General features: G+C 44.6%; 1 protein-coding gene across 1 annotated transcript in view; it reads left to right on the forward strand.

Annotated features, from left to right (window-relative positions):
• SUSD3 (sushi domain containing 3) overlaps positions 1-20,200 on the forward strand; it is a 55,104-nt gene that overhangs the window by 19,801 nt on the left and 15,103 nt on the right. The window contains exons 2-4 of the mRNA XM_035106317.2: positions 7,856-8,044; positions 12,589-12,736; positions 16,268-16,432. Of these exons, the coding sequence (XP_034962208.2) occupies positions 7,856-8,044; positions 12,589-12,736; positions 16,268-16,432 (502 nt within the window). The remainder of the gene's footprint in view (positions 1-7,855; positions 8,045-12,588; positions 12,737-16,267; positions 16,433-20,200) is intronic.

The raw sequence follows: 20,200 nt of genomic DNA on the forward strand, positions 1-20,200 counted from the left end.
GACCCCATGGACCACAGCACGCCAGGCACTCCTGTCTTCCACTGCCTCCCGCAGTTTTGTCAGACTCATGTTCATAGCTTCGAGAACACTGTCCAACCATCTCATCCTCTGTCGTCCCCTTCTCCTAGTGCCCTCCATCTTTCCCAACATCAGGGTCTTTTCCAAGGAGACTGAGAAGCTTAGAGGGTAGCAGACTGGACTGAATCTGGCCTGAGATCTACTGAAGGACTGTATACAAATTTAATAATAATAATAATAATAATAATAATAATAATAATAATAATAATATGCCTGTGCAGCTCCTCATTGGTTCTGTGGGTCCTCCCCTAGAATATACTTTTCAGAGGGCACAGGAGGACTGAAGGAGAGAGGAAAATCTAGAAAGATCAGCTATGTGAGCAGCCTTCTTCTGGTCATGCAACGTTTGGGTGCAACCTATTGTGTCTATTATAATTACACTTCCACAAACTAATTAGGATTTTAATTAGTGTTGTTCTTCCATTAATTGTCCATCCTTTAAAGGAATTTTCCAGTTGTCTTTTTCTGTCCCTTTTTTGTTGTTGGTGCCATACAAATGTTTTATAGGTAAAGGTAAAGGGGCCCCTGACCATCAGGTCCAGTCGTGTCCGACTCTGGGGTTGCGGCGCTCATCTCGCTCTATAGGCCGAGGGAGCCGGCGTTTGTCCGCAGACAGCTTCCGGGTCATGTGGCCAGCATGACAAAACTGCTTCTGGCGAACCAGAGCAGCGCACGGAAACGCCGTTTACCTTCCCGTCGGAGCGGTCCCTATTTATCTACTTGCACTTTGGTGTGCTTTCGAACTGCTAGGTGGGCAGGAGCTGGGACCAAGCAATGGGAGCTTCACCCTGTTGCAGGGATTCAAACTGCTGACCTGCTGATCAGCAAGCCCTAGACTCTGTGGTTTAACCCACAGCGCCACCTGGGTCCCTCTTTGTCCATCTTTTAAAGGAATTTTCCATTTGTCTTTTTCTGTCCCTTTTTTTTGTTGGTACCATACAAGTGTTTTATAGGTAGGTATTGTGAAATTGCTCTCTCGTCTTTTGTTTTCTCATCAACAAAGCTAAATCCACAGCTTACCAGCAGCGAAACCATATGGTAAGTGTTTCTAACGAAGTGCTCCTACTATGCAAATTATATAGGCAATGTGCAGGATGAGATTATGTTTTGAGCTCATTTAAGTCCTGGTAGATTTCATTTGTTCATTTATCAGTATCTGGAATATATATGGCCATAGCTGCCAAGTTTTCCCTTTTCTTGCGAGGAAGCCTATTCAGCATAAGGAAAAATCCCTTTAAAAAAGGGATAACTTGGCAGCTATGTATATGGCATTCCCCCTAAAACTCTGCTCATTCTTAACTTTTCCTTCCTTGTGTATATAAAATTCACATATATAACTTATAACCTATTTATTAACTTATTGATTTGAAAAATGTACATGGCGCTTTTCAGATTAAAATAAACCTTTTTCCAGGTTTTTTAAAAATGATGTTTTAGAGCAGCTAATAAAATCTGAAATGTAAGTACAACATTATAATATAAAACAGTACAAAATCTTTAGCAGTGGAGATTAAAACAAGAACAGTGAGTTGGATTCAAACTTTTAAAAAGGTATTTATCTGAAGGCAAAAAAATAATAATCAAAGTCTGTGCCAGGCAAGTCTCAGGGAGAACATTCCGGAGGTGCGGTACCACAACTGTAAAGGCCCTGCCAAAGGTCACCTTATGTCTAAAGGTGGGGAGATCCAGGAGAGATTTAAGTGAGAGAAGGGGATTGTTAAAGTAACCTGGTCTCAAGCTATATGGAACTTGAAAGCTCAAAACTTTTGAAATCAATGGTGCTTACTTCTGAATATACATCCATAGGATTGCAATATTAAGGATTTATTCTGGTATCTTGAAAGTTTGTTGTATAAAACTGTAGGGTGGAATTCAGCGTAGCGCTAAGGAGAGTGTGTTTCATCAGTGCAAGCATTTCAGCTTGCCCCATGGAATTACAGTATCTGTTAACATGCTGTTATGGGAGGGGGGATCTCCTTACCCTCCAGAATGGACTTGGGGGGGGGGTGTAGGTGGAGGAGAGGGGGCAAAAAGCCTTATTGCAGGCTGATTGTATCTGGCCTCATCTATCCGTATTTTAAAGTGGCCTTTTTGGATGCAAATGAATGTGTATGTGTAGGGAGAATCACAAAGCAAGTTTAAGCATACCCTAAGTGTCACTAAGTGTTAAACCACTGAGCCTAGGGCTTCCCGATCAGAAGGTTGGCCGTTTGAATCCTCACGATGGGGTGAGCTCCCGTTGCTCAGTCCCAGCTCCTGCCAACCTAGCAGTTTGAAAGCACGTAGAAGTGCAAGTAGATAAATAGGTACCGCTACAGCGGGAAGGTAAACGGCATTTCCGTGTGCTGCTCTGGTTCGCCAGAAGCAGCTTTGTCATGCTGGCCACATGACCTGGAAGCTGTACGTCGGCTCCCTCGGCCAATAGCGCGAGATGAGCGCCGCAACCCCAGAGTCGGTCACGACTGGACCTAATAGTCAGGGGTCCCTTTACCTTTACCTAAGTGTCAGTTCAACCTTCAAACTAGAATAAGCTTAGGCTTGTGTTAACAGACAAAGCAAAGTTTGTTGGTTTTTCAGACTATGACCAAGAATATGTAATCATTTAAGACTAATGAGCAAATCATAAATTGGGAGCCTTTATAGAAAACTGATTCTGTCCAATGACTCTGCTTAGCAAACGTTTTGTCAAATGATTTTCTCATTACCCAACTAAAGCAGCCAGGGGGTCAAAACACCCCTCAGATATTATGACAGGACCCAATGATTTGCCTCCTAGTATTTCCTTTATTGAAATACAAGCCATGGCAGCTGCCAGTTCATTTGGAAGAGCAAATGGCAATGGGAATAGTTAATCCTTTCTTCCCATCATGTGCTCCTGTTCAAATTTGCGCCTGGTAGCATTTCAGTGAAAAATAAAGTAGCCGTGTTGGTCTGAGTCGAAGCAAAATAAAAAAATTCCTTCAGTAGCACCTTAAAGACCAACTAAGTTTGCAGCCATCAGCAGCCGTTAACAGCCATCCACAGGTTTACCACTCCCATCAGCCCATCACCCATCCCCACCCACCCCCACCACCCTCTGTATATATATATATAAGGGCCTGACACTTCCGTTTCCAGTGTATCTGAAGAAGTGTGCATGCACACAAAAGCTCATACCAAAATAAAAACTTAGTTGGTCTTTAAGGTGCTACTGAAGGAAGTGAAAAATAAATTTGAGCATAATTTTTTCCAATGCAAAAGATATGCTGATGTGGTATTTGGTATATACCGTCCAACATGTCACAGGTGAAAATGGGGTCATCCCTGTGACACCCCACTTCCCAAGGATCGCTGCCCAGGCTACCTTCTCTCCTTCTTGGTTTTCCTCCACTTTCTCTATTCAGCCTTCATTCTCTTTGCAGTTCTCTATGGATACTTGGGAAAACACATTTTCTACCATATGTGATCAGTACTCAAGACAGCTGCTGTGTCTGTGTGTGCTTGTGTAAGTCGGGCTGTGCACTGCATGGTGCCTTGGTATTCGCACATGCCCATTGGCCTACATGTGAGCTGAAGCCAAAATGTCTTCATTCACCGACTCGGATATATAACTTCTAGAGATGACCCTGGGGAGGAAACCGAAACTTGAAAAATGACAGCTCTTGTGAAGTGCAGACAGAAGATAAAGACAGTGGAAAAGGAAAAAGCTGAGACAGTGTTTTACCAGGGACTAATAAATAGGGACAATGCCTGACAAACAGGGATAGTTGGATTCAGGATAGCCACAAGGAAGAGGTACTGTACCAATAAAGAAGAGGGCAAACAAGGCACTGGATTGCATTAAATTTGCTAATTTATATGTATCCAGTGCTTTTTTTCAGGGGGGGGGGGACGGACATAGGGGTACGCATACCCCTAAACATTTTGTGAATCTAACGGGAGGAAAAAAACACACACAGAGACACAAAATTACAAAAATTTGATTCTTCTCTAGCATGGTGAATTCCCAGTTCCGTTGCTACCCCCTGATGGCGGCCTCATTTCCTGTCATGGTGTTTCCTGAGTCTCAGGCGGAAGTGAGCGTTTAATGTGTGAAGTTGGAATCTAGCATGGTGATTGGTCAGTTTCGTAGTTTCCACCTCCAATGGCGGCTTCATTTCCTTTTCCGGTGTTTCTTGAGTCTCAGACACAAGCAGAGGAATCAGGAAGATGTTAGTGCACACAACCTCATGCTAATGTAGAAGTTACTGTGAGCTGTCAGCTGTGTAATTTAATGTATTTATTTCCCCCAATTTGAGCTATAAAATGGAGATTTTCTTGAGTCAAAATGAGTGTACCCCTAAACATTTTTTTAAAGAAAAAACGCACTGTACTTATCTGTGCAAATTTAGAAGCGGTTATTGACAATTAGTGGAAATACAATACATTTCACCATGGCAAAGAAGAAGGAGATATTGATGGGCGACTTCAAGGCCCTTCCCTACTCTCTCTTCTTAGGGTTCTTTATCTTTCAGTTGGACCTGGACTAGACAAGCCTTCAGAGAGAAGTCCCTCAAAGAGAGCATAGCCCTCTGTAAAGTAGGGCACATGGGCACCTTCACTGGAGTGTTTGACTCCAACTCAGTCCCGGGGAAGAAACACTGAGTCTGATCAAGGAACATTCTAAGCTCTCTCTCTAGATCAGAGAGCTAAGTCACTGGAACACCTTTCAGATAAACGTTTAAATGTTGAGATGCTCTTTTGAACACAGGTATTAAATCTTTGAAAGAAAACACACGCTTCGTGACCAGTTGGCTCCCCTTTTAATCTAGTCCACCCATACAAGTAGCAATGACATAATACTATTAGGGCAGGAAGGGCCTGTCAGGCAAAGGACACGTAGCTTAATGGGCCATCGACTGACTAGTCCTAAGCGCTCTTTGAAGGGATCAGGAGAAGGTAATGTTTGAAAATACACGGCTCAGGAAGAAAAGCCCACAAGCTCAATACTTTTTAATTACTCTACAAATACGACTGCAGGTAAATGACAACAGATAAAAAAATCAAGCATGCCACCTCATGGACATCATTTTCCGGACATTAATTTGCCATTTGACAAGTCACTTTAATATGTTGTGATGAGTGTGTGTCTACGTTTATCTAAATCAGTACTATTCAAGATTTTCTGCACAGCAATCAGCCCTAGGAAAAACAGTTGGAATCTTTTAATTTCTTTTTGTCCACCCATCTGATTTCCCCATTTCCCCTCTGTTTACTCCCCATTCCTCAAATCAATAAAGCTTTCTTTGTTAGGACTAGTCCATATAGTACTTTGTCCTACTCAGCCTGGTTGTGCATTCACATTACAGAAAATGAGAGTGCAGAGAGCGAGGTTCTCTTCAGAACCGGCCACCCTGAGTGGCTCCCACCCCACTCCTGTCAGATGTAGGCTAACAAAGGGAAATGTGTGTGGCCGTTTTATGAAGCTTTTGTTGGTTTGGAGCCAGCAGGTCTGATTCTTGACATCCATGATGGCTTCTCAGTTCTTCAGTCTGAACAGCTTCTGAGCATCTGACGTAGAAGAATATTCTTAATTCCTCTTCGTTTCCAGCGTGTCTTAGACTCACACTTTGCCCCCCCTTTTGAGTATTTGGATTGCTATGTGACGGCTGATCTTGCTTCTTTCATCAGAGATCATATCTCTTGTCACCACTATCCTCACTGATACCACCCCACCTGTGATTGGAGACTCCTCCTCCTTGGGCTGTGGACTTCTTCATCTTGAAGAAACCTACACAGACAGAAACCTGCACAGACACGACCCTACAACTCTTGTGGGACCTCACATTATGTGTACACCTGTCCCATCCCGCCCCCCAATATATATTATATAATGTACCGGTAGCTCAGGAAATCAGCCCTGAGTGCTCACTGGAAGGACAGATCCTGAAGCTGAGGCTCTAATACTTTGGCCACCTCATGAGAAGAGAAGACTCCCTGGAAAAGACCCTGATGTTGGGAAAGATGGAGGGCACAAGGAGAAGGGGACGACAGAGGATGAGATGGTTGGACAGTGTTCTCGAAGCTACGAACATGAGTCTGACCAAACTGCAGGAGGCAGTGGAAGACAGGAGTGCCTGGCGTGCTATGGTCCATGGGGTCGCGAAGAGTCAGACATGACTAAATGACTAAACAACAACAACAATGTAGCTTGAATTGAACACAGGATCAAGTTCCATCAAAATTCATAAGATTTCCTTTCAAAAACTGGTTGATCCCATTTGTTGTAGCTACCCTCTTTAACTGCCTTTTCTTCTTCTTTCAGTAGTATACGGTAGTAAACAGCTGTAGTGGGAGATTTGATGTAGTGATAAATTCCATCCTGGGTTTCTCCAGCTGAAGTAATGGCCGTGACTGCTGCCAACAGTGTACTTACTAGTGATGCCAAGGACATAGAGTAAGGGGTGGATTGTTGCAGTGGCTGCTCTTTTGGGGCTGGCTGGCAGTGTTGGTGTAAAACTGCTCATGGGAGCAGAACGCTTCTAATGGTATCTTCATTTTGAATGCGCTGCACTGCCGTGATCAATTTTACTGATAGGTGTCCTCTAATTAAAGGGAACGAGAAGATCATGACTTATTTTGAACCGGGAAATGAGTTGGATGTAATTGAGCAACCGTCAGGTCTAACACTCCTAATGGTTTTCCTGTACCAGTCTTTCATTTTTATTTTGCTGGTGATCAAGATGCTGCTGTTGCAACTGGAGACTTGAGCACCCTAGTCTCCATAAAAACGAGCCTAATATGTACAGAATGAAAGAGATTGCTATTCAAGTGAACCCCAGAATAGAAGAAAATGCTGCAATACTGCTAAAACCTTTGAAATAAATGCTGTGGTTATACAATTTAGTATTTATACTGAGCACTGCATTCAATTAAACTGAATGACAACATAATCCTATGCACGTTTTCTCAGAAACATATGCCGGTATGGACATGAAGATTATTCCCAGGAAACCGTGCATAGGATTGCAGCCATAATCATACTGTAGTGGTATGTTTAAGACTAGATGCTTGTAGCGCATGTATTGTTTGGTTGTTTATTTAATTAGTCAATGGAAAGCATGCCAGTATACTTTTTAGCCTTAACATACATACGGCAATGTGAAGTGTTTATAAATTGCTTTGTCTCTGAACATGCTTCTAAGAATAAAGCTTTAATTTAGATATGGAAATCCTTGGCTTAATGTACCTGGCTTTGGTTTCAGCATGAGATATGGGACCAGGCTTCTTGCTGAAGAAGAGAGGGACCACCATTTATCTTTTTGAGACTGTCAGAGTCTGACAGCTATGCACTTACAATCCAGTTAGCTTGTTTGCTTTTCGCAGCTGAGATCGAGAGCGAGTAAATCTTCTCCCTCATCTCTGATATTCTAATGCTACTACTTAGCATTTATGGAGCACATTTCAAGCATGTAAAGCAGTTCTGTGCATCATCCGAGTAATCTTTATTGCCAGCTCTGTAATGTAGGGCAGCACATTATCTCCCTATTGCAAATGGGAAACTGAGGCTGAGAGGCTAGCCTCGCCCAGTGTTTGTGTGTGTGTGTACACGTGTGTGTGCTATTGAGTTGATCTGAATGCAGGGATTTTGGGATTATAGTACACATATGTGTCTTCACTGTTCTGCACCAGATATTAATGGCCATTTTAATCTGTTGGTAATATGGGAATGGGCTAATGCCAAAGATGTTCCCCGTCTGCTGAAGATAAAAGCACGTGGATAAAAGCATAGCAGCTGTTTACTCTCTCCTTTTAATAGGACAATGCAGCCGAATATTCCCACCTCACCTTGGCACATCACAGATAATCCATGGCAATGGCACCACCGTTGGCACAGTAATAACATTCCAGTGTTCTGCAGAACACCAGCTGATTGGACAAGGTGTTGTCACATGCATTTGGAAAGGAAACAGCACACAGTGGACAGCAGACATTCCCTCTTGTAAACGTAAGTATTTCCCCCCCAACTGAATTGGACAGTTCTTTTACCTTATCTCTTCAGACTTGATCCATGACACTGGCGAAGCTGGTGATGATGGATGTGTCGGGGGACAATGAATGATTGTTACTACCCTATGCAAGAATACTTGAGTCACATTCTGATATCACCAGCTACCATCAAAGAAAGGCTTTTGGAGAGCTTTGTGAGGGATATAAATGCTTACCCTTGTACAGTGGGACCTCTGGTTAAGAACTTAATTCGTTCCAAAGGTCCGTTCTTAACCTGAAACTGTTCTTAACCTGTGGTACCACTTTAGCTAATGGGGCCTCCCGCTGCCGCCGCGCCACCGGGCCACGATTTCTGTTCTCATCCTGAAGCAAAGTTCAAAGAGCCAGTGTGGTGTAGTGGTTAAGAGCAGTAGACTCGTAATCTGGGAAGCCGGGTTCGCGTCTCCGCTCCTCCACATGCAGCTGCTGGGTGACCTTGGGCTAGTCACACTTCTTTGAAGTCTCTCAGCCCCACTCACCTCACAGAGTGTTTGTTGTGGGGGAGGAAGGGAAAGGAGATTGTTAGCCGCTTTGAGACTCCTTCGGGTAGTGATAAAGCGGGATATCAAATCCAAACTCCTCCTCCTCCTCCTCTTCTTCTTCTTCTTTCCTCCTCCTCTTCTTCTTCTTCTTCTTCTTCTTCTTCTTCTTCTTCTTCTTCTTCTTCTTCTTCTTCTTCTTCTTCTTCTTCTTCTTCACCTGAGGTACTATTTCTGGGTTAGCGGAGTCTGTAACCTGAAGCGTCTGTGACCTGAAGCGTTTGTAACCCGAGATACCACTGTACATGTTTCATTTTTGCAACTGTGAGACGTGTTCTGTACCTTTTCTCAGAAAACTGCAGGTCTGACCAATAAGGCTGATTTTTTTATATAACTTGTCTGTGAATAGCTCTCTCTCTCTCTCTCTCTCTCTCTCTCTCTCTCTCTCTCTCTCTCTCTCTCTCTCTCTCTCTCTCTTTAATTTAATGCTAGGCTTTTGAAAAAAAAATTGATTCATCTCCTAAAAATATGGATAGTTCTGTAAAGCGCAATTAGGCTACTGCCGGTAGATAGCAGAAAGAAGAGGCTGTCACGTTGACAATGGGCCTTAAATGGCAACAATATTAGCCCCTTTTCACTCTGTGCTTTTTCTTATTTATTACATCAGTGGTAATGGTCCAACTGGGGGAAAAGAGGCTGCAGCCAAGCCATGGGATTTCAGCAAGTTGCTATCAATCCTAAATAGACTGGAAGTGCATCCATATCTAATTTTAAAATGACAAGGGACTGTGTGGCTTGCCCACTCATCTGAAATTTGCTTGCAAAGCTGAGCCACAGTGGTGCATTCCTGGTTAATTGTGTTTCCAATCACAGCAAGACGCTGGCAGCAACAGCTACTCTAAAGAGTATAAAAGCCATCTTTGGAAGGTGTCTTAATAAGATATTACCTAAATATCTGAGCCCCGTGTTAAAGTCTTGACATCCAATTATTCAAGTAAATCAATATGCGCACATTATACTCAGTTCTTTTCCTCCTTTTCTTTGCATTCCGGTGTATCTGTAGATTGTGGGCTGCTCAGTCTGATATCACTATTGATGGCCAATATGTTCATGGCCCTGGATCTCCCTTCTTATGGTTCTTGAACTTCAAACCACAGCCGGAGTGGAAAGCCCATCAAATAGAAGATTCTCATCTGATAGCCCTTCAGAGGGAGGACACCGGGCCACCCTAGTACAAGCTATCAAGGGTGCCTAGTTTGGTGTGCTGACTTTAGCGGATGCAGCAGGTGATATAGCAGAACCAAAGATTATTCACATGTGCCTGATGCCTACCTAGATCCAAGCTAACAGAAAGAAACAGCCCTAGGAATTATTCTACCTTAATGTAATATGTGAAACTGCCTGTCCCATCCCTACACTTGGACTAAGCACACACCCTGCCATCCTCCTTTTGTTTGTCAAAGACTGATATGTGCCTTTGTTCAGGTTGTCATTTCTGCAAAGGATGGCACAGCAGACAATGACTGCTGCTTACCTGTCTGTGCCTCACAGCTAGCCGTGTTATATATGTTCCTTTCTAATATTAGGAGTTTCACTTTTCTTATTATTTACCCCTTGCTCCTTCCTGCTCCCTATTCTTCGGTGTGCTGAAGCATCACAAGTGTGTCTGTCTACCAATATTGCATTGATGAGGGAAAATCTCTTGCACCGCCTTAGACTTGAAAAAATGTGACCCTGGGCAGCGTTATAGCTTTGCTTGCCGGGAAGATGAACCCTGACACTGTTATCCATAAACATAACCCGATAATTATCAGCTGCCAGGTGAAGTATTCATTTAAATTAAAGAGCTGTCCTAACCATTAACTTCTTTAAAGGTTTGCATCCCATCAAACCCCCCCCCCATTTTTTGGGTAGCTCTAGGATTTGTTAATGTCATTCCTTTAAAAATTCAAATGCATGCATTGTATTGATTCAAGACTGTACAGCATGTGACCCACTTATGTGGTGTCCGACCAAGGGCTTCATAAACATCCTAGTGTCCCCACCACCACCCTCCCTAGGACTGAAAGAATAAAGAAACAGTCTAGCACTGAACAGGCTGCAAAGACCTAACCGGTAGGCTGTGTTTGGATTGGTGTGCCACAGGAGCGCCCAGAGCCGGCCCTCCCATTAGGCCAAATGAGGCAACTGCTTTAGACAGCAGGTCCTGTGGGGCAGCAGTGGCAGCTGCCTGCTTCTCCTGAGCCACCTGTCCATTCTGCTACGTCAGAAGGCAGAGATGTATGCCTGTCATGAGCTGCCCACGCAGACTTGCAGCTTCAGGTGTATAGGGGGTGCTATCCCATCACCAGTGCCAAGGTAAGATTCAGTTGCGTGTCGAGGTCACAGGACACCCCCCCCCCCAATAATTCACACATCACACAGCAATTTAAGTTTAAGGTTTTTGGCAATATTTTGGCCACAACTTTATTTAAAATACAACCAAATGTGAGTGGTTGCTTAGGCATTGGTTCATCCATCTGTCCCCCGCCCTGGGACAGATCTGACATTCCTAGCCGTCTAGGGAAGTCAGTAGGTAAACACCCCCTGAGAGAGGATGGAGCCGTGTGTCAGGCCCTTCACCTCTCCCCGAATGTTCCCTGAGGCTCTTGCGAGGCCCTAGCCCAGGCATCCCCAAACTGCGGCCCTCCAGATGTTTTGGCCTACAACTCCCATGATCCCTAGCTAACAGGACCAGTGGTCAGGGATGATGGGAATTGTAGTCCAAAACATATGGAGGGCCGAAGTTTGGGGGTGCCTGCCCTAGCCCCTTGCAGGGGTACAGACGAGAGCCCGTCGAGCCCCATGATTCCTTTAACGGAATACCCCTATAAGCAGCAGCAATTTTGAGGGGTAGGCCCAGCCTTTCCATACCCCTCCACCAACCAATTTTTATCCAATGCCTAACCGCCAACCTTACAAGTTGTGACGATTTGCTACGCAGTAGGCAAATACCAAATGGCAACAGCCAATCAGCCAAATGGACAAAATTCCTACCAGGCCCCTGCCCCAAAGCAGGCGACCCCATGACAGGCATAGCAATATCAATTGCAGGAAGACCCTTAAAGAGGGTGGGAGGGCGGGAGATCCGTTGCACTAGCAAAAGTGAAACCAAAACTTGCCCACAAAGAATTTATACCCACTATCGCTATCACTCATTAACTTGCAACATGACTCCCCCCCCCCAGCAACAAACTGTCCAATCACCCTGTGGCCAGTTTACTAATCTGCCCAGCAACCCCAGGGGATGTCCTGTTAACCCTACCGCAACACGTGCTCTCCATGAATAGAGAACCCGATCTGCCAGTCCAGTCAACTTCTGTTCATGGAAAGCATTTTGCCTTTTGCCTCAGGCAGCAAAATGTCTTGGGCCAGCCCTGGCCATGTCGGTTCTGAATTTGATGGGCTATATTGGAAAATATGCTATCAGTGCCCTCCTCGCTGAGTACTTTAACTTCCTCTTCTTGCCGCTGTTGCTGATTGGTTGGCTGTTCCCCTTGGGCCCAATCAGCACTGCCTTCTAGAGGAAGAAGACTAAGTACATGCTCTTTGCTTTCTTGGAGAGGGAAGGTGAACACTTGGCAGCAGGAAGAAGGACAGCAGCACAACCAGGAGACTCCAGGAATTGGCGATGGGACGCTTATTGAAACATGGTTCTGGGCAGGGTGCCTGACAATGCCAGTCCCTGGCGCCAGGCTTGTGCCACAAGCTGTGCATATAGACAGAGTGCTCCCCCCTCCCTCCTTTTTCCGTTCTTCTTCTCTGCAGGATTAATTACTGTGCCAAGTTACATGAGAGTATTTCATTGCTCACTTATAAATAGGATGCTTTTAAATAGTCTGCTTTGAGATGCTCCTAGGTTGAACCGAAGCCAAAACACTCCACTTGTCAGCACATACTAAAGTGAGGGGTTCATTAGCAGGAATACAAAGGAGGTAGATATCAGGTCGGATGTCAATCTCTTACTGTGTTTGCTGTATTGCAGCCATATCCAAATACGAAACCTTTGGATTTAAAGTTGCCGTCATTGCCTCCATTGTGAGCTGCGCCATTATTCTGCTGATGTCGATGGCTTTTTTAACCTGCTGTCTTATCAAGTGTGTTAAGAAAAGTGAGAGAAGAAGAGCTCAAAGGTATGTCATGTTTGACAGGGAAAGTCGTTTCAGGGAAAAGGTTTAAGAGAGGTAACTTGAAGGCTCAGCTATACGAGAGACAGCATGCTATTGTTCTTCTACTGCTGATTTTCTTTGAGACTTTTGCTGTACAGTACTTGTTGTTCATAGAATTGTAGAGTTGGAAGGGGCCCCGAGGGCATCTAGTCCAACCCTCTGCAATGTTGTTGTTGATGTAGCATGGAAGTGCAAAATGGAAGATTCCCTTGGTTTCCCATGCAACGGTGTCTGAAAATTTGGGGGTGTACTTTGCTGAGGGGAAGAAAGCCAGTTATGTGCTAGCTCATTGCACATCATTTTTGGCTCTGAAATAACTGGTAACAAAACAAGTGTTCATGAAGAGTCGGACACGACTAAATGACTAAACGAAACAAGTGTTTAAAGCATTGTTTGATTTTGACAGCTTCTCAGCTTGATTCTAGTGATGCTATGAATCACTAGATTGATAGCAACACCCCAGTGTTTGCTATGTCTAGGGAGAGGCAGCATACCTCAAGGAAGCCACAATTCGTCCAATCTGTGCATCACTCCCTACTATATCAGCAGCCATTCCTCTCCTGCTGCCGCCTTGGAAACAATGCCAAACACCATGCCAAACAATCGTAGGCAGGGTCAGTGGAACAGAGCAGGCCTGACATTAGGACTGGGCTTAGGGAAGCCAATGTTGGGCTCCCACTGCAGCTGAGGCTGGCCACTGACTTCCCTTTAATATAATATATATATATATATATATATATATATATATATATATATATATATATATATTTGGAGAGCAGCAGTACTCAGCCTGGCACTGGGAAGAGACGTGCATGGCAAACTACTGCAATAACCACCACCATTTTCATTTCCCCAGAATGGTTCTGAGCCCTGATGTAGTAGCAGCTGAGTCCTGCAGTAACAAATTGTAGACTAGGCCAGGGGGCCCTTTTCAGACGGAGGGCCTCATACATTCCCTTCTGGAGGCCACACACAGGTGGTGGGCAGGGCCAGAGACAAAAGTGGCAGGACCAACAAATGTATACTTTCCCTTTATACAGTAGTTTCTACTAGGGTTGCCATATTTTGAAGAACAAAAAAGGGGACACATTTGCCGACTTCTACTTTTGACTATGGATTGGTATGACGACTCTACCTATGAAAAAGAGGATGTGTCCTGGAAAAAGAGGACATATGACAACCCTAAACACACACACAATTTTTCTTGAGGAACTTACAAAAGGGAAAGATGAGTTGCCCTGGGCAAGACGAAGTGAGTAACAAATTTAATTTATAATACGAATAATTTCAGAAGAAACTTCTTTAGCGGGGACGGAAAGCCTTTTACAGCCTGAGGGCCACAGTCCCTTCTAAGCAACCTTCTGGGGGCCACATGCAAGTGGTAGGCAGGACCAGAAGAAAGAGCGGGTGGAGCAATATATGCCAAATTACTCTCAAACCCCTCTCTATCCTCCATCCAGGCAAGGAGAAGCCATTATCAGAGCTCAATAACACATTCTAGCCAGGCAGGAATACCCAAGGAGGGGCTCAAAGTTTAGGGGTATGGCCTGGGAAAGAGGAGGGGTGTGAGATTCTTCAAGAAGGGTGGAGTGTAATTTCTTTATACAATTTTTGTAGATGGGGAGGGGAAGACAGTGGCATCTCTAGCCGGCAAATGTAATGTGTAGCCCAGCTTCTTATAATCTCCAAGTTTCTGGGCTGTGGTCCGAAAATGCTAACAATCCAATGCTATTTGTGACGGTCGTACAAAGGCCACAAACAAACCTTGATTTTTAAATAATGTAGACAGGGCAGAAGCAAAGAACTCACAAATATTACCAAGAAAAAGAACAGACTTTTAATTCTATCACCTGACTGAACCATGGAGGGGTGAGAGATGTGTCCCTTTTGTTAAAGATTTAACTATTATGTATGAGGAGGAAGTTAATCAGTATTATGTCCTGCAAATATAGGTCTGTGGCCTGTGGCGAGAGGGCAACAGGTGGGTCGTCAATGCTTTAATGTAAAAGAAGGAAAGCCATGAAACCAATTAAATTATTTTTTCAGCTGGAAACAGCCAGTGACAGCAGCACAGCTTGTTTGTATAAGTGCTGTTCAGGAAGGCAGATAATGGCAATTATACTTTAATTTCTGAGCTGAAATACTAGTGCTTCCATATTATATAATTGAAGGGTTTTTGACATCTGTCATTTGTTCTTACATCTCCTGAGAATTGTATTGGACTTTCCCAAAATGCCAAATTCTTGTTTATGCAAGCATTTAGTGGATTAGATACTAAGGATCCTTAGTACTCTGCTGGATCCTTCCCATCCTTATCCACTACAAGTAACCCCCTCACACACATGAAGATCTTTTTTCGGGGGTGGGTTTAGTCTGCATGCCAAAGGTAAAAACAAAACAAAACAAAACACTGTTTTGCTTCAAAATCAGAAGTTTGTCTTGTGATGGCAATTTTCCTGCGTTTATTGCAGAAAACAGCAGTAAAAGTTTCTAAAAGTAATCTAAATGGGGCCATTGGAACTCTGGTGGAAGTTGCCCCATCTGTCTGCCTGCAATGGCACTTTGTTAATGCATGTGGCAACTTGCTCTGCTCCCAGCCATTGTCATGTTCAATCTCTTAAAAGGTAAAAGGTAAAGGACCCCTGGACGATTAAGTCTAGTCAAATGTGACTATGGAGTTGTGGCACTCGTCTCGCTTTCAGGCTGAGGGTTGCCAGTGTTTGTCCACAGACAGCTTTCCAGGTCATGTGGCCAGCATGACTAAAGCGCTTCTGGCATAACAGAACACCGTGATGGAAATCAGAGCGCACAGAAACGCCGTTTGCCTTCCCGCCACAGCGGCACCTATTTATCTGCTCGCACTGGTATGCTTTCGAACTGCTAGATTGGCAGGAGCTGGGATGGAACAACAAGCTCTTACCATATGTTAAACACTTCCTGCTTCCCAAATGGCACCTCTACCCATCCTGGTATTATTTAATAATATGTATTGTTATTTTCCAGATTTATTAGTTGTTTGCTACAATTGCAAATACAATAAAACTACCCACGTCCAAACTGCACAGCTGCTCCAGAAGTCCTGATAGTGTGACTGATGGTGTCAAAAGCTACCAAGACCTCAAGGAGCATGAAAAGCTCCCTGTCCCCGTCACTCATTCATAGTCCCACACGTCTATACATGATGGATGTATACTTTCTAAAGCAGCAGCAGAAAAAGAGGAATGGCAGTAAAAATGAAAAATGGAAAGTATCCCCTACAGATGTAATACTATTTCCTATTTATTTTCCCTGGCTCCATATTCTGCCTGTTGATGTCACGTGGTCTCTTTTCATGGGTGCTCTTCATATTTGGGTGTCCTTCCTTTGAAACTTTTCTCTGCTTTGCTCTTTGCCTGTGCTACTGAAACCCTTTTTTTGCTCAGTCACCTGCCTGGCTAATGACACTGCTGTTGCCCATGTTTATTGCCATCCTTTTCTCTGTGTCTATTTTTACAGGGATATGCAACTCTGGTACCAGCTCAGAAGTGAAGAACTGGAAAACATGCAAGCGGCTTACTTTGGTTTTAAAGGCAGAAATAACAACAATAACAAAAAGATAAAGAATAAGCCAGTATTTGATGATGGTAGTAACATGGCGTATGACAACCGAGGCTTCTGCAGGTAAGGTAGTCCCGGGTACTGGGTAATGCAGCTTTGCGAGACCAAAACTCCTAACACATTGAACAATCTACAACAGGCATGTCAAACCTGCGGCCCTCCAGATGTTTTGGCCTACAATTCCCATGATCCCTAGCTAGCAGGACCAGTGGTTGGGGAAGATGAGAATTGTAGTTCAAAACATCTGGAGGGCCGCAGGTTTGACATGCCTGGTCTACAAAGTACCTTGGACAGAGGTGGGGTGTTTGCTGAACTGCCAAATCAGGGTATGAACCAATTCTTGTGGTCTGTGGACCCCTGTACTAGACAGCGGCAAATGACTGACACCTCTGGTGTTCATACAAACCCTTTATCATATACATTGTTTGACTGTATGGGCTCCATTCAGATAGTGCTAAAATGCCTCTGTTCTCCGCCCAAAAAACACAGTTCAAAATGACAACATTTGATCATTCTTGGCATCGTGCCTCTAGTCTTTGTCTACATGTCATGATTCACTGGTTTGACTTAATATATACCACCCACGTGATGCAGTCTTCTTTGGGAAAATGCAACACGGAACCCAGTATGAAGCTATAGTCCTGATAATGTATACATTGGGGCTATGTAATTCGAACTGGTCAGTGACTCTGATTTGGATGTAGTAACAGAAAGTGCAGCCTTATTACCTTTTGTCGTCTGATGCTTGCATACACATCAGGTTCTGCTTTCCCTGGGACATGGGCACACCCAATTCATGGGATGCAAAGTCCATTCAATGTGGGAGGAAATCAAAATCTGATGCAGCATTTCACTTTTGCTTTACTATGATGTAGGGAATACAAAATCTGGCAGAGCAAAGTTGGATAGATTCTTTTTTGGGGGGGGGGCAAACTTTTGTTGATATCTGTCTGGTATACTGGACCAAGGCCATTTAGGGCTTTAACAGTCAGCACCAACACTTTGAAATGTGCTCGGAAACATACTGGGAGCCAATGTGTTATGTCGTCTCGGCGGCCGCTCCCAAAGCAACTACTCTATTCCAAACTTTAAAATGGAAAGTGTAATGCTTGTGGTCAACAAAAGAGGTTTAAAGACTGTCTCAAGGCAAATCTTTAAAAATGTAGTATAAACACCAACAACTGGGAAACACTGGCCTGCGAGTCCTCCAGTTGGAGAACAGCCTTGGAGAACAGTCATGGACTTTGAAGACACTCGAACTCAGAACGCAAGGGAGAAACATGCTAAGAGGAAGGCACACTTGGCAAATCCACACCATGATCAACTCCCACCCGGGAACCAATGTCCCCACTGTGGAAGGACGTGTAGGTCCAGAATTGGCCTCCACAGTCACTTGTTAAAACCGTGTTTATGGAAGACAATCTTACTCGGCTACGAGTGATCGCCAAAGAAGAAGAAGACCATGCTTATCTGTCCTACAGGAGCACTAACCAGCCAACTGGTTGTCTCTTCAGAATAATTAAAGGAGAGACACGGTACCTCACCCTCCTGGGCTGAATGCAACCCTCTGCCCAGCCTGTGGAACTCTCCTCAGGCCATTCTATTTCATAAACATTTTTTCATGCTTTTGCGTGGCTGGAATGTGTCCTTGAGCTCTGGCAATGCCTCTCAGAGAGGTGTATGGAAACCTTTTTGTGAGTGGAATGTAGCTGACTCTACAAAGGTAAGGAGAGCATCTGTTGTTCTCACCATTTTTTGTCTCTGGCTTCCAGCCACCAGAAGACTGCTTATGAGGGAATGTAGGATAGCTCAGTTGGTAGAGCATGAGACAGGGTCATGGGTTTGAGCCCCGTGTTGGGCAAAATATTCCTGCCCTCATGGTCTCTTCTAACTCTAGGATTCTATGACCCCAACTTTTTTTTTTTTTAAAAAAACTAATGTTATTTGCCTCTTCTTCCATTCTTGGCTAAGGAGGCAGGCCAGTCTTTAGTGCCCCTGAGTGATAACAACAGTAGGGCAATGCCTTCTGTAAGGGGGAGGGCTTATAGAGAACAGCCCCCCCCCTCATCAGGTCGAGTTCCTCTCAGAGCAGCAAGTCCAGTAGCGGATCAGATTACAGGAATCAGGAAGCAGAGAGGCAGGGAAGAGGCTCGGACAGCATGAGAGAGCCTCAACACCGAGTAGAGAAGGAAGCATCTGGGGAGGAAATGACGGGAGAGCAGTCAGAAGGACGGCCCTCCCCCCCCCGATGCCTGAATTGAGGCGCACGGCACCCCGTAGGGCGAGAGGGAGGCGCTTTGGGGTTCCCAAGCTGTTATGTTGGGCGCGAAACAGAAAGAAGCCATTGCGAGGTTCTGACTCGGACTAAGCAGACATGTTTTCCAGACTCTTTGCACTGTAAATAGGATGCACAATAAAAACACCTTAAAGACAAGCAGGTGTGGAGCGTCGTTACTCAAGAGTAGCCGCACGAACCTTTGACAGCTTCATTTCCATTGAGGGCATTGGTGGGGAATCTTGGGCCAATTCCATCCTGCCAAGCCTTATTAACTGGTCTTTAGCACTTTTCCTAGTCCAAATACCTCACCAGTTCTGCTCCACACCATCCTGAAGTGAATTTGCTTGGCAGGAATGTGTCCCTGCTGCTTGCCCAGATGGAGAGATTTGTATGTAGGAACCGCTGACCTGTGTGACTGAAATGCAGCCCCTATCCAAAAACCAGAGGCCCCTTCCTTGCCCTGCCCACTTCTTTGTCTCTGGCCACCCATTACCTCTGGCTTCTAGCCCCTGGAAGGCTGCCCATGAAGGCAGTGTGTCCCCCACTCCTATTTTAGGGTTTTTAATGGAGTCGTTTTACTTGTTGTGGGAGGTTTTGTTTATTTGTTGTTTATTTACTTGTTGTGGGAGGTTTTGTTTATAAAGAGTGTAGGCACAGTCTGCAATTTTTCTGGAGATTTATTTAGAGCAGCAGGGAGCTGAGCTCTATAAGCTACCCCATAATAGCAATTGTTTTTATTGTCGGATATTCCACTCTTTGTTTTTGAATTTATTACTGCTGCTTTTTTTGCTGCTAGTAGCTGGAAGAGGGCGAGCAGTTAAAATGGCAGGTGCATGTTGCAATAACACTCAGGCTGAGAGGGTCGGAGGAGATAATGCAAATAAATTACATTCAATTCAGCTCCTGCTTTGACGGATGGCCGATTCTGACTCATAGGCCAATCCTGGGCACTGCTTTGCTCAGCACAGCCTTGTGCTGCAGCACAGGAAAGTACTTCAAGGGAGGCATATGTGTTCATGCGCTGCAACATTTTATGGGAAATCCCTAGCCTGCAGACTCTGGTCTACACAGCACAGGGAGCTCTCTTAACAGTTCTTAAGCTGTTGGGGATCTCCTTGGGGGTCATCTTGGCATCAGCAGTACCACTTTAGCTGCTTTGTACCAGGTCTGACTTTTTTCCTCCATCTGTTGCCTGCTGTGAGTGGCAGCTACTTTCCAGCGTCTCAGGCACAGGTCTCTCTCATTAGCTGCTGCCTGATCCTTTTAACTAGAGATGCCAAGGATGAAATCTGGGACCTGCTGATTGCAAAGCAGGAACCCTACTGCTAAGTTCCACCAGCCATTCCTATTTTCTAGTAGCCATCCTTGGAACTGCACATTGTTTTCCCTATTAGGCCCCCATTTTTTCCTGGTGGAATTGCTTTTCAAAAATGTGGTTAGTGTGAATGGTGGGGTGTATGGGGTGTTAGGGATGGAGTAGTACATCTGGTGGGGGACAGGTCGGGCTCCTTCTGGGATAGTTTGTCCACTTTTGATTCCTATCCTGCACTCAG

The sequence above is a fragment of the Zootoca vivipara genome, chromosome 2 (assembly GCF_963506605.1).
Source record: "Zootoca vivipara chromosome 2, rZooViv1.1, whole genome shotgun sequence".
NCBI classification, from domain to species: Eukaryota; Metazoa; Chordata; class Lepidosauria; order Squamata; family Lacertidae; genus Zootoca; species Zootoca vivipara.